Source organism: Strix uralensis, chromosome 2 (genome assembly GCF_047716275.1).
Source record: "Strix uralensis isolate ZFMK-TIS-50842 chromosome 2, bStrUra1, whole genome shotgun sequence".
Classification (NCBI taxonomy): domain Eukaryota; kingdom Metazoa; phylum Chordata; class Aves; order Strigiformes; family Strigidae; genus Strix; species Strix uralensis.
The window spans coordinates 138,656,335-138,670,583 of record NC_133973.1 but is presented as its reverse complement, the minus strand read 5'-3'; the positions used below and the strand labels follow the sequence as shown (position 1 = coordinate 138,670,583).

Genomic DNA, 14,249 nt, shown 5'->3' with positions numbered 1-14,249 from the left:
TTGGAAAAGCCCCTCGGGATCATCGAGTCCAACCCTCAGCCCGACTCTACAAAGTTCTCCCCTACCCCACATCCCCCCACAGCTCATCCAAACGGCCCTTAAACACACCCAGGGATGGGGACTCCACCCCCTCCCTGGGCAGCCTATTCCACTCTCTGACCACTCTTGCTGGGAAACATTTGTTCCTCATGCCCAGTCTGAACCTCCCCTGTTGCAGTTTAAAGCCGTTCCCTCTTGTTCTGTCACTAATTCCCTGGGAGAAGAGACCAGCACCAACCTCTCTACAACGTCCTTTCAGGGAGCTGTAGAGAGTGATGAGGTCTCCCCTCACCTTCTCCTCCTCACACTGAACAGTCCCAGCTCCTTCAATCTCTCCTCACAGGATTTATTCTCCAGGCCCTTCCCCAGCTCATTGCCCTCCTCTGCACTCGCTCCAGCCCCTCGAGATCTCTCTCGGATTGAGGTGCCCAAAACTGGACACAACCCTCCAGGTGTGGCCTCACCAGTGCAGAGCACAGGGGGACTATCACCTCCCTGCTTCTGCTGGTCACACTATTTCTAATCCAAGCCAGGATGCCGTTGGCTTTCTTGGCCACCTGGGCACACTGCTGGCTCCTGTTCAGCTGCTTGTCAATGAGAACCCCCAGATCCTTCTCTTCCAGACAGCTCCAGCCACCCCTCCCCAAGCCTGTGGCCATGCAGGGGGTTGTTGTGGCCCAAGTGCAGGACCTGGCACTTGGCCTTGTTGAAGCTCATCCCCTTAACATTGGCCACTGATCCAATCTATCCAGGTCTCTCTGTAGAGCCTCCCTATCCTCATGCAGATTGAGAACGGTCCAAAACCTCGATACTGGAAGAAGCAGAATTACTGGTCTCCAGGGTGTTTAGCTGGGGCTTGTAATTTCATTTTACATGGGAGAATGCATGTATGTGTCTTCATGGGACATATAGATGGTGCCAAGGGGTCTGAGCCTGGAAAGCCTGGGGGGATCCACTGGACCACTTTTGAAAATACTTCTAGTTCCCAGTAACGGTGCTCCAAAGACATGCTGATCTTCCCTGTTAGGGTGCTGGGTGCACAGTCCCTAATAGACACCGTCAGGAAATACAAAAACAGTTCTTAAATGTTTAAACTGGTTTAAAACATCCTTCCAAGGACAGCCAGTTTATACAGGGGCTGCCCCTCTGGGGCAGCTGGAAGAGAACAGCACTGCCCCATCAGCTCAAGGGGAAAGAAATCAGCCTTCTAAGACTAAACGAGCTGGTCTGAGGAGGCGTTGTGCTGCAGTGCCCGATGGAAACTCCAGCATGCTAATTAGTGCATGCTAATTCAGGAATGACAGTTATTTCAAATCTGGTGGTGTAGCCTAACCCAGGCAAAATGCTCCAGGTGAAACAAAGACAAGCCTAGGGAGGGAAGCACTTGTGTTTTAAAGAGAAGACAATACTTCTGGTTAATGTCTGAGGGGCCAAAAGTCATTGGTTTGTATAAAGGGTTCCCCTTGCAGACCTTGGGGGCTGCTTCTGTTAGCACCCCCCTGTTTGGGACACCAGCCCAGCTGTGTCTGAGGAGGGTGAACCCTGCTGGCCTCGGCCCCCTCTGCTCCTGACCACACTCATCCTCCCCCTCACGTACAATGGGCCAAGGCCCAACGGCCAGTGGCCAGCTGGGCCTCCCTGGGGCCACACGCAGTCCCAGGTGGCCGAAAGGACAGTCACAGAGGGCAGTGCCTGTCCTGGCACCCACAGCAACACCAGCAATGCTCACGTAGACATGGCCAGCACAAGCCAGTACCGCTCCTCCCCGATGGCTGGTCAGGACAGGACACGACCCTCGCCTGCTTGGTTCACAGTCACTCTTGTGTCTGTGGGTCCCTCAAACCCTGGAGCAGACCAGAAGCCTGTCCACATCCATGCCCAGCCCCTGGGCCCTGTTTGTCCACGCTCCAGCTCCAGCCTTGGGTCTTTCCAGGTTCTAGTCTCCTCCCACCCATCAGTTAGTCCAGCTCAATGTTTGTCACCAGATCTCACCCATGTACCCCTGTATGCAGACAGTGAGGCCACTCAGAAAGGAGCCAGAAGTGAGTTTAATGAGCAGACAGGACAGGCTGCGGTGATCAGGTGCGTGGCCAGGCAAGTGCATTGACTCAGTTGGCCCCTTTACCAGTCCCCCTCCATTTTCCCATGCTGGTTCCTTCCTGACACACCTGGACCCCTCCTTTCCCTTGCCTTTGGGCCTTCTCTAAACACCCCATAATACATTTTGCACATGTCCACAAGCCCCTTTAATCATCCCACATAAAGTTTTACACAACCCCCATCGAATATCCAGCACTGTCTGCTCTTTCCCAGGGGACCCCTGTGAATTTTCTTTCCCCCTTTCAGCAGTTCTGCTTGAACCTCTTTCCTCCCGGCTCCTCCAGCCGCCCCTCAGCCACTGACCTGAAGGTTGTGGTCTGAGTTATTGCCTCTGTTATCCCCTGGGGTTTGGGGTTTGTGTATGTAGGTGTGGTTTATTTTTCCTGTCTTTGGCCTCTGTTTATATGTTGAAGAGCCCTTTACCAGAAATCCTTACACACCGCGGCTCCTACATTGCAGGTAGCTATGTATCCTTTACCTCTCATATACCTTTTCCTTTCCTTATATTCTTACTTGTCACGTATCCTTACACCAGCAGAAGTGTTTGGCATGTTCCTCTCTCCTGGCTGGTCTTCCTGGGGTTTGAACCTGCATAAGACAGTTGGCAGTGGCCACCACGTTGGCTTTACTGGCAAATGGCAACCCCGGACTTGCGGACCCCTCCCTGGCAGAGCATCCTCAGTATCCGTCTGCGGATGGTTTTGGTTTTCACACTGTAAACGATAGGATTCAGGATGGGTGGGGCGAGGAAATGGAGGTTGGCTGTGAAAGCGTAGGCCTGGGGGGACATGTGTTTGCCAAACTGATGCATCATGGACAGGCAGATCATGGGGATAAAGAAGACTAGGACAGCACAGATATGTGAGATGCAGGTGTTGAGGGCTTTGAGACGCTCCCTCCAAGTTACAGTGTTCAGGATGGTCTTCAGGATGAGGAAATAGGACAGGAGGACAAAGATCAAGTCCAAAACTAGTGTGGAGAGTAGCACAAAAAGGCCGTAGGTGCTGCTAATCCTTGTGTCCGAGCCTGCATGTTTGATGACGTCTGGGTGCAGGCAGTAGGGATGGGAGAGTTCGCTGACCTTGGTGAAGCACAGCCGGGTCAGCAGGACTGGGAGTGGGAACTGGACCAGGGTGCTCCTCACGACGATGGCCACGCATATCTTGGCGGTCACTGAGCTGGTGAGGATGGAGGGATATCGCAGGGGGTGGCAGATGGCCACGTAGCGGTCGAAGGCCATGGCCAGAATGACAGCGGATTCGACATCCGCAAAGGCGTGAATGAAGAACATCTGGGCAAGGCAGGCGCCAAAGCTGATCTCCCTGGCCCCCAGCCACAGCAACCTCAGCATGGTTGGGAAGGTGGACGTGGACAAGCCCAGGTCGGCCACTGCCAGCGCAGCAAGGAGCAGATACATGGGGGCATGGAGGCTCCGCTCTGCCTTGATGACGGAAAGGACGGTCAAGTTCCCCAGCAGTGCCAGGAGGTACACAGAGCAGAGAGGAATGGCAGACCACATCCGAGCGGTTTCCCACACTGGAAAACCACCCAGAGAGAATGACAGAGTCCTGCTCTGGCTGCTGTTGGTCCCAACTGGGGTGAAACAAGGATGCTCCATCTCATCCCTGAAGAGCTGCCCTGGAACGAAAGCCAGCAGGGTCGCAAACCACAGGCAGGCTGTGAGAAATAGGGGTAGAGCGGGGGCCCTCCAGTGTGAACCCCGGGTCAGTGAGACCGGCAGAGCCGTGCTACAGCCCCGCTCGCCAGGAGCTGTACGGAAACAGTCTGAGCGCGCTCACCTGCCCCTGCTGCACCCTGACCCAGAAACCGCGTGTTTGCGTGGTGTGACAGTGCAGGCAGGTCCTACTTCTGGCTGTGTGGTATAGCAGGGGAATGAATAAATTTAAAAAAAAAAAAAAAATCCATGAGAGCTCATGTAAATGTAAAAGTGAGAGAGAGAAGTGACATTGCAATTAGAGAGGGCTGCGATGAGCTCTGCTCTTGAATGTTCTGCTTTTGCTGGGAGTCTCCGGTGAAAGAAGAGGAGCTGGTAACGGCCCAGACACTGGTCTGCCTGGGGAAATACAGCAACTTTTTTGGGGATGGAGACCAGTTGGCCTTTTTAGACCAACAAAACACAGGCCATCTGCAAACACACAGAGCAAAAACGGTCTACTTAAGCTGCAGGACTGTGATTACTCACAAATCAACGTGTGTAAACTGTACACGGATAAATGTAAGCTGGAAATTGCGAGGACATCGTATAAAAGCAGGGTGTCTCTGGACATCCTCCCACCAGAAATACAGGGAGGGGAGATGGAACTGCTTTTATGGAAAGTTTTCTTTCTGTAAACTCATTCTGCCAGGAAGGATGGGGACAGGCCTCAAGGACTGTAATCTCTAGAGTCCTCTCCCCGGGATGTCTCTGCCCGCCTAACTCTGGTCCTCACATCTATCCCTGAAGGACCCTCTGCCACAGACCTTCCCCTGCACCCTTGGGTGCTTGTCCAGGGGCTGTAGGGAGTGAAGCCGAAGCACCCTCAGCATGTATCAGTGGGGGTCACTGAGGGTCCACAGCCCCGAGTCGGCTTGGTGTGGTCCACATTGGCTTTCTAACATCTTCTAGAGAGGTCTCGCCCCCGCCCTCTCCTGTAAGGACATCCCACGGAAAGCCATGGGGAGGAAGACAGGGGGGATGGAAGAGTGCGTAGGAGGGTTTTTAAGAAACTGCTCTGGAAATGACTGGTTTTGACAGCCAAGTGAGATCTGTGGTGGAGGTTTATGTCACCTTCTCTGGAATATCCACCTGTAAGCCTAGAAAAGTTTCTGAAACTGTAAAACCACTGCATTTAAAAATATCTAATCTATCTATCTCTTCAGAAAATTGCAGAAATATTGCCATTCTTCCCTCAAATTCATAAGGCTTCTAACCCACCGCGTATCTCTTTGCCCTTCCCTGTCTCAGCGCGCAGGTTTCTGGCCCCGTGCAGCACCCCTGGATACCTGCAAAGCAGGACAAGTTCCATGGTTTGACCTGGGCTTGCACAAAGCTGCAGACTTTAGTGTGGGGGAGTTTTCTCCAGCCCTCAAGTGAAGCGTATCAAAGATCATCCCCCACATTACATGGAGGGGAAGGAGGACGAGCTACGGGAGAGAGTTATCTTCAGACACAAATGTCTGACAGCATCAGTTAAAGCAGCTGTAATTCCCAGTTCAGTCTCCACCCTGAGAGTACAGGACCTCTCAGAGGTTGTTTTTAATTGCCCTAAATTTCTGGTTTGCCCCGTCTCTTCCTCCAGAGCTCTGGCTGTGCTTTTGTGCTAAGGGGGGTGCTGCATCGGGTGTGTACACGGAGAACTTGTGTCGTCTGCCTTTTATGGCACAAAAAGCAGCTCCCCCCCGCAGCGCTGGGGCGAGGGGGCAGGCAGAGTGTGAGCTGGGGCTGGGCTGGCAGAACGCGAGACCCTCCCAAATTTGAGACCAGGTCCCTGCTAAGCTCCCCTATGTCACAGCCTGGCAGGAAGAGCCCAAAAGAAGGGTGAATCCTTTTGGTTGCTTTTCTAAGTGATGACTCATTTTAATTTCTGGAGTCTGAGGTGCTCCAGAAAATGACAAACTCCACAGATGTGCCTCAGGATTTCACCGAGAGCGAGTGTCCTCCCGAAGCTGTGAGTGGAAAAGGGGCTGCACCCTGCTCTAGCGTGAGGGCAGCCGCGGGGCTGCATATTCCCCTTTGCAAGCAGGGACACATGAGAGTCTGGGGGCTCTGGGAGGTCTCCCGTCTCCGTGCCACCCCCCTGAAAAGGGGACAGAGCACAGCTCCTTGGCGCAACACCCACCTGGGGTAGCTGGAAGGAACTGGCCCGCGGGAGGGTGACGGGGATGTTGGCAGATGCTCACAGACCCTGTCGGGGTCGGGGCCCGGCTGAGCCCTTGGCGGTGGCATGGGGCGACCTTCCACGCTGAACAAAGAGCCCACTCACCTGCTTCACTCGCCACCGCCCCGCGCTCCCCACCAACTCCGCTGCAAGGGCACAGCCTGCTCCTGACCCTCGGGGCTTGCAGCGGTGGAGGATTTATAGAAGAGCCTGAGCAGCCCCCGTGGGAGCAGGAGGGCTCTTGGTTTCTCAGCTTCGAGCAGATGCATTAACCCCACCGCACCAGGGTTGTCCTGGTTTTGGCTGGGATAGAGCTAATTAGACTTTTTTCCCCTTCCTTCTTAGTAGCTAGAATAGTGCTGTGTTTTGCACTCAGCATGGGAGTTGATAGAAGAATGTTGATAACGCACTGATGTTTTTAGCTGTTGCTGTTGCTAAAAAATCAATCACTTCTCAACTTCCCATGTCCTGCCTGCGCACAGGGGCACAGAGGACCCAAAGTGGCCAAGGAAATATTCTGTATCATACAGCACCATGCTCAGGGTATAGATGAGGGTTGGTCGGGAGGCTCCACTCAGGTTTTTGGGATGGTGGTTTCAGGTTTCTCTCTTCTCTGGGATCACTGGCCGGGAACAAGCTGGACACTGGTCAGCAGGTGGTGAGCAACCACGTTGTGCTTTACCTGTTAGTACTTTCTATTATCACTATTATTATTGTTATCATTATTACTTTAATTTTGTTTTCTTTCAATTATTAAACTGTTTTTATCTCAATCTATGAGCCTCCTTACCCTCACCCCTCTGGCTCTCCCCCACCCCCCGGGGGTAAGGGAGCAAGCGGCCACGTGGTGTTTGGCCGCCGGTTGGGTTTAAAATCACGACACAGGTCGGCCCTGGCATGTGGCACCGCTCTGCACCATGCCACCGGTGCTGCTGGTGGAGGCAGGGGATGCACCCTGCAGACCCCTTCCTGAGATGTCCCCCTCCTCCCCCTGGCCTCCCCCTCCCCGCAGAGGCATGGTTTGGGTAAAGGAGCTCCTGCTCTGGGGGGGGGTAATGGACAGATGAGTCCTAAAGGTTGTTCCCAGCCCCACTTCAGTTCTGTGGGCGTGGAAGGAAACCCTGGAACAGGTCCCTGGTCTCTGGGTTAGACCGGAGCTATGTGGCCTTGTGTCCTGTACCCAAAAGTGGCCCTAAACAGGTGCCAAGAGAAGAACGTAAGAACAGGGCAAGTGTACATAGTAATTCCTCAAGCACTTTCCCAGTCTCCAGCAGTGTATGGTCTAGAGGATTCCTCGGCCAGAACTGGTTCATATATACATCATAGCCCAGGAAGGACTTTTTTCTTCTAGCATTCATTTGAATTTTAATTTTGGTAACTGCAACACACAATGGCAAGAAGATCTAGAGCCACAAATTTATGCTTGTTCTGAACGTGCTTCTTTGGAGGGCTCCTAATTCATGTATTGGAAGAGTTGGTGTACACCTGATCCCTGCCACCCATCTTCGAGTCCCTCAGAGGTGGCTTGTGCTGACAGAGCCACAAGCAGTGTCCGTGGTGTCACAGCTGCCTTCCTGCAGTGCTGCGTGATGTCTTCAATGTCAGGTCATACATCAAGGCCAGGTTGGACGGGGCTTTGGGCAACCTGGTTTAGTGGAAGGTGTCCCTGCTCGTGGCAGGGGGGTTGGGACCAGATGATCTGGTTAGGTTAATGGTTGGACTAGGTGATCTTCAAGGTCTTTTCCAACCTAGATGATTCCGTGATTCTGTGATCTTTAAGGTCCCTTCCGACCCAAACCATTCTATGACTCTATGATCTTGGTTCTCCAAGATGTGCAGGGTTTGCCTTCAGGAACTCTTGTCTCAAGCTCTTTGGTCCCTGTGGGACCCTCATCTGAATGGTCCCACATCTGCATCTCTACCCTCTCCCACCTTCCAGCTTTCTTCTTCTTCATCCACCGTTTCAGGACCACTGTCTGCCACCCTGTCCACGTCCTGCTGGCCAGCTTGGGCCACCCAGACCATCAGCCTCACTGGGAATGGGGTGAAGACCAAGGAGATGTGGGCATGGGTGTTTGTCTTGCCGTGTTAGAAGCAGCGCAGCCTGGAGCCCAGCACTGCTCCGGCTGGTAAGGCTGGATGAGCCTCGACTCAGCAGCACCCCCCCTCCCCAGCTGTCCCCCAAATGCCCCCCCTGAACATCCCAGCTCCCCTCCAGCTGCCCTGGTCATTCCAAGCTCCCGCGGTAACTCGCACATCTTTTAGTCCTCCTGTTGGGGTGCTTTGGGGTTGTGGAGCCCCCAGGTGCAGCCACTGGAGTGGTGGGATTTGAGTGACCACTCTGAGATGGTCCTCAGGGACCGGGGCACGAGCACGCCCCTGGGTGACACGCTGTTTGGCCTGACCAGAGAAGATGCTCCAGGACATCCACCTCCATCCCCATCAGCTCTGCGTGGGTCTTCCCTGCACAGACCTCCTGCTCGCCCTTATCGTGTGACGGCAGGCAGCCCTGCGGCGTCGGAATGATGCTTTAATTCAGGTCGGCAGCACGTCTCGGTGTGATTTAAATCCCCTCTCAGCCCTCAGAAAGGTTCTTGCGAGAGGCAGAAGGTTCATGGGGGTCTTTCTAAGTCTGGGAATGGATTTTACTGCAGTGCTTGGTGCACTGATGGATGAAGCGTTTTGAAAACAACACAATAATAAAATAAATGCCACGGGAGGATTTCATCTGACTAGAGGAAATGATGAGAACAAAATGCTTTAATGGCCATTGCTGGTAAGGGGGGGAAATGGAATATTTAGTGCTGAACGTTGTAGCTCAAGGGCCTCAGAGTGGATGAAGATGGTCAGATTTCAGTTCCTAAAGTTATATTTATTACTGTATTCTTTGGGACCTGTCTTCCCCCACCGGTAAAACAGTAATGAAGAAATATGGTGCACAGGGATATGGTGAATGCATTTTTATTGCAGGGAGGAATTGCATTAGGGAAATGTTAATTTTAAAGACCTAAACCGTTTGTGCTTGTGCAGTCATTTTGATGGAGGTTTGTTACCGCAGCCATCACGACCCCCCGGCTGGCGGCGGGGAACAAGCCAGGCTGGAGGCAGCGGCTTGAGCACCGGCCTTGAGCTCCCCGAGACCACGATCACAGCGGGTCCTGCCTGGGATGGTGGCCCAGGAGTGGTGGCAGGGTCCTTATTTTCAGAGTTTAACTGAGATAAGCAAACCGTATTCCCGTTCGGGATACCTGGGTTTGATTTCCACAGCTGCACACAAAAACTGATGGTCTCAAGGGGGGATTTTGCTCAAGCACGAGCACTGACTCTTCACCCACCCTGGGGAACAAGCTACTCCACTGAGCCAGGATCTCCTCCCAGTGCATGGATCTTGCTCCAAGTTCCTCCCACAGCAGAGCAGAGCTGAGACAGTTTCTGTAAACCCGGGCACCTGGAGGTGACGTTAGAGCCTTCCCAGTCCAGACCAGCTCCGAAGGGCTGTGCCCAGACATGCAACGAGAAGCCACCAGCCTCCCGAATCCCCGTGCATGTGGCTAATTTCCATTAAAAGGCGGCGTATGTGGGAGTCCCTGGGCTCTGCTGTGGGGTCAGAACAAAGGAGGAAAGGGGTACAGAGGAGGAAAAGGAAGCAACTAGGAAATTCACCCACACAGTCTGTCCTCGTGCACCTCCTCAGACCCAAAAGGTGTGGGAGGACTTGATCCCAGCCCAGAAAAGCCAGAAAATGCAGCCGCCGGCTGCCTTGATCTTGATGGAGACAGGGTGAGGCCTCCCCTGGGAGGCAGCTGCTGGGGAGGCAAAACTGGATTTTGCTAACAGAGAGATTTGCTGGATTGGGGAGCAGGGGGTCACTGGAGCAGCACACGCAGGCAACAGCACAGAACAGGACATTTACTGGGGCAGGGGGACACTGTCCTCACCCCTTTGCTCAGCTGGTGGCCATCCAAGGTGTGTTTTTTAATCACTAAAGTCAGCTCAGGAGTAAAATCCACCGCCGGTGGGACGTTCCGCTGTGGGCACAGGGAGCAACGAGCCCCTCGCCAGGATCCCCGTTCCCCTGCCCCGGCCCCTGCGGGTGGTTTCTGACCATGGTTTGTCACCACGAGAGGATGGACCCTGCGGGCTGGGGACTCCCAGCAGCGGCAATGGGTGTGAGGGGCTTTCACACGCCGTGCTGGTGTGCAAATGAGAGTGCAAAGCATGGGGGAGCAGCCCTGCTGCTGTTTGGACTGGGTCACACCTCTGAAAAAGAGTGGGGTCGGTCAGGCCTTGGGGGGGCTGGGGGCAGCTCATTCTCCCCAGCTCTGCTCTGCTCTGGAAAAACCAAACCTGGGTTGTACTTCTGAGAGCGGCTTTGGATTAAGCCCCAGATTAACAGCACCAAACCCAGCCTGGCTGGAAAATCAGCACCCAAACTGGGGAGGGGCAGGGGGGTGCTGGAGCAACGAGCCGGGTCTGCCCCAGAGACTGTTTCAGGGTGGCTTGGCCAGCCTTGCTTTTCTTTCCCCCTCCCTTCCTTAAATCCAAGTTTCCCTGCCTGGAAAGAGAAGTTTGCTTTCCTTTGTGCCAGCCCAAAGGCCTGTCTGTCCCCTCGCCCACACTGCCTGCGGTGGGGAAGGGGCTTGTGCGAAACGACAGATCTCAGGTGGATTTTGTACTTTTTGAGCTCAGTCTGGGCAGATTAATGCTTCCGAACACAAATGTTTTGTGCCGTGGCTCGCCCTAAACCACATTTACCCCAAAGCTGCCCGATCCCAGAGGAGGGGACCAGCTTTACAGCGCCCATGAGAGCTCGCCCAGAGCACGGCTGGAGTCGTTACGCAAACACCAGCCTGGCCTGGCATCGGCTAACGGGAGCCTGGCTAAGGAAGATTATATCATGTTTTATCCCTGGGGGAGGAGGAGGGCACGGGACAGCAAACACCCCCCTTTCCTGAGGGGGATCCTGCCCTGCCATGAGCATTTCATGGTACTTTGGGCGAGCAGCTGCCCTGTTCAGTGCCTCAGTTTCCCCACGAGGAGAAACTTCCCAGGGGGAAGCGGGGGAGCCCTCTGATCCCCTTAGAGCCTTTCTTGGGGGGGAGCAAGGTGATGTGCTTCCCCCTCCTATGGAATTAGGGAAGGTTTCAAAAGCAGCTGGCACATTTCCCCACCACCACCCCACACACAGACTTGCAACGGGGCAGGAGGGGAGGATGGAGAAGAGGGGGTGGTTATCAGGACACGTCCCACCGTCCCTTTGGGAATATGAGTCACCTGAGCCCCTGATGGGCTCCGAGAGACGGAGGGCAGTCATGAAAACCACGCAGGGTGAGCAACCCAGGGCCGCCGTCTCGCTCCTGGTCCTGCTAAGAAAAACTAAAAAAGAAAAAAAAAAGCGGAATATTTTTCAGCTGGTTGCCACACTGCCTCAGCAGAAATATTTTCTGCTGTGTCAGAAGTCTGACACAGCATAAAGGGGAACACTGCTCCTGGGCCAGGGGCTGCCTTATCTCTGCCCAGCCGGGCTCCTGTTTGTGCCGTCTGAGTTATCGCCCCGCCGCAGCCCCGCGCTGGGAGAGGCTGCCGTGACTCAGCACCCTGCAAGCTCATTGCGCTCAATTTGTGATGGGAGAGCCCCAGCAGTACGGCAGAAACTGCTAAAACATCCCCTGGCAGAAACCGGGCTCGAGCGCTGGGCATGGGAGTGAGAGCCCCGGCCGGCTCTCCCAGGCCCTGCTGGCCCTAGAGCTGCCTTTCTGAAAAAGATCCTCGAAATAAAGTGTCCAAAATGAAATGGGGTGAAACGGGGTCTGTGGGGTGATTGCTGACCGCCGTCAGCTCAGCCCCACAGCGACGCTGTTATCTGGGGCTCCTGGGGAGAGAGGGGATCCGCCAAGGGCACGATGCTGGGATGGTGGCTTGGTGCTTTGGGGAGCGGGGCAAAACCAGTAACGGCCTTCAGGCCAGTCCCTGATTCACCCACGAGTCCTGGGAGCACTGGGTGGACCCCTCGGCCTCTGGTGGGGCAGCTGGGGAGAGGCTCTGCCCCAACACCTGGGGGTTTGGAGCATCGCTCGGGGCAAGGGGCTGCTCCCAGGTGAGGGGCTGACGGCGCAGGCAGCCCTCGGGCAGTGGCCACAGAGGGGTTGCCCAGGCTGCCCCCCCCCCTCAGAGCCGCTTTTGCTACTTGAATAAGGGTGGTGCCAGGTTGGAGACAGGCCTCCCTTTCTGCCTTCCAAAACCCAAGTCCCAACACAGAAGCAGGCCTGGCTCTGCTCATTGCCAGCACTGCTTGAAAGGCGTCAGGGGAACGTAACCCACACAGAAAATGTGCCCAGCTGGTCCTATGCCACAAACAGGAGGAGAAAAGTCCTTGTCTGAGCTCGGCCATGCACTTCTTGGCCCTGTGGGAGCCTTCCTGGCTCACAGGGTCATTTTCATTAGCGAGTGCCCCGGGACTGTAAGATCCAGGTCACAGCCTCGAGGTTCCCATCCAGTGCCGGGGGTTTTTGGGGGGGTCTGTGGCTAAGGGAGCCCTCTGCAAAGTGATGAGAGGCAGAGCCAGCCAGACCTGCAGCAGGGGCAGTGCTGGGAGGACTCGCTAGGTCCCCTGGGGCTAACCTGCTGTTAGAAAAAAAGGATTCCGGAGCCTTGTTAGGGGGAGGGTGAAGACATTTGCCCTTCCTCTGAAGTCTCTGGGGTTTAAATGTGTGAAGGGTTACCTGCTCCCCACACTGATTTAATTAAATCAGTGCACACTAGTTTTGGACCCTCACTCTGAAAAGGCCGTTGAATGACTCGAGCGTGTCCAGAGAAGGGCAACGGAGCTGGTGCAGGGTCTGGAGCACAGGTGTGATGGGGAGCGGCTGAGGGAACTGGGGGGGTTTAGTCTGGAGAAGAGGAGGCTGAGGGGAGACCTCCTGGCCCTCTCCAACTCCCTGAGAGGAGGGTGCAGAGAGGGGGGATGAGTCTCTTGAGCCAAGGAACCAGCGCCAGGACAAGAGGGAATGGCCTCAAGCTGCGCCAGGGCAGGGTCAGACTGGCTCTTAGGAAGGATTTCTTTGCAGAAGGGGGTGTTGGGCGTTGGAATGGGCTGCCCAGGGCAGGGGGGGAGTCCCCATCCCTGGAGGGGTTGAAGAGTCGGGCTGACCCAGTGCTGAGGGATCTGGTGGAGTTGGGAACGGTCAGGGTGAGGTTCATGGTTGGATTGGAGGAGCTTCAAGGGCTTTTCCAACCTTGATGATTCTGGGATTCTGTACTTCTGCCCAGCACGAGTACAACCAAGCCTCTTCCTGAAGCAGTGGACTCCTCTGCTCTCCCTGCAGCAAGACTCAGTTTGTCCCAGGAACTCTGGGCTCCCTTCGGGACCACAGGTGAGGGAAGGTGTGGGGGGGAGAGGAGAGCAGCCTTACCTCTGAGGTACAAGGCGCTCCCCAAGGCATGGACACGCACATGGGCAGGGGCAGGGGGAAGAGTGGAGGAAGGCAGCATCAGATGCCTTCAGCAGCCGAGCGAAGGAGCACGCTGGTGCCCGCTGTTGAGGTTTGGAGCCACGTGTGCCTTGAGAGCACTGCAAAAGGACTTTCAGAGGAAGAGGTTTCACGCCTCTTGCCTAAGGTCCTGAGGATGGACTCCAGCCTGCCTGGCACAGGCGGGCTCCCTCCTGTGGGGATCTCCCTCCCCAGCCCGCCCCACAGCCCAGACCCTCCGTGCTCCGTGGGCTGATCCTCACCGTCTGTCCAGCACCTATTCGGCTCTGTGGCTCTTCCCTTCCCAGGCCTGTAAAGCACCAGGGTCCAGCCCTGGGCCATGGGTCTTTCTGGCCACTTTCTGCTCTCCTCAATTGACAAATCTGAGTTCGAGCCCTGCACGAGCAGAGCTGCATTTGCAAAAAAAGCTGAGTCCAGGGGAATTCCCTGCTGACTTGTCAGAGTGCAGAGACACCGGAGGGTGACGGCACCAGGGCAGCCCCCAGCTCCAGGCAGTGTTTGTGCCTGCAGACCCGCAGGGATACTGCAAACTGCCAAGGATCGGGAGTTTTGGATTAGCCACGGTTCAGCTGAACTGCCAGAGCAGAGCGGTGGCACTGCAGGATTTCCGTGCGTGAGCAGAGGGACAGGGTCCCTCACCCTCTGAGGGCTTTTTGCATTGTAGGTCTCCTAACCAGGGCACTAGAATTCATGGCACCGTGTTATCCCATGGTATCACGATCATTTATTTTGTCTACATGGG

General features: G+C 55.1%; 1 protein-coding gene across 6 annotated transcripts; it reads right to left on the bottom strand.

Moving 5' to 3' along the window:
- Positions 1-613: 613 nt before the first annotated feature.
- Positions 614-12,901, bottom strand: LOC141939948 (olfactory receptor 51L1-like). Of its 6 annotated transcripts, XM_074860689.1 has the most exons (3): positions 6,123-12,901; positions 3,939-4,285; positions 614-3,777 (listed from the first exon to the last, which is right to left on the bottom strand). In XM_074860689.1, the coding sequence occupies exon 3, from the start codon at positions 3,755-3,757 to the stop codon at positions 2,765-2,767; it is 993 nt and encodes a 330-aa protein (XP_074716790.1). In that variant the 5' UTR covers positions 3,758-3,777; positions 3,939-4,285; positions 6,123-12,901; the 3' UTR covers positions 614-2,764. The 6 variants fall into 6 exon arrangements, with proteins under 6 accessions (XP_074716790.1, XP_074716787.1, XP_074716786.1 ...); XM_074860686.1 differs by lacking the exon at positions 3,939-4,285 and having other exon boundaries at positions 5,143-12,901; XM_074860685.1 differs by having other exon boundaries at positions 614-4,285.
- Positions 12,902-14,249: the final 1,348 nt, after the last annotated feature.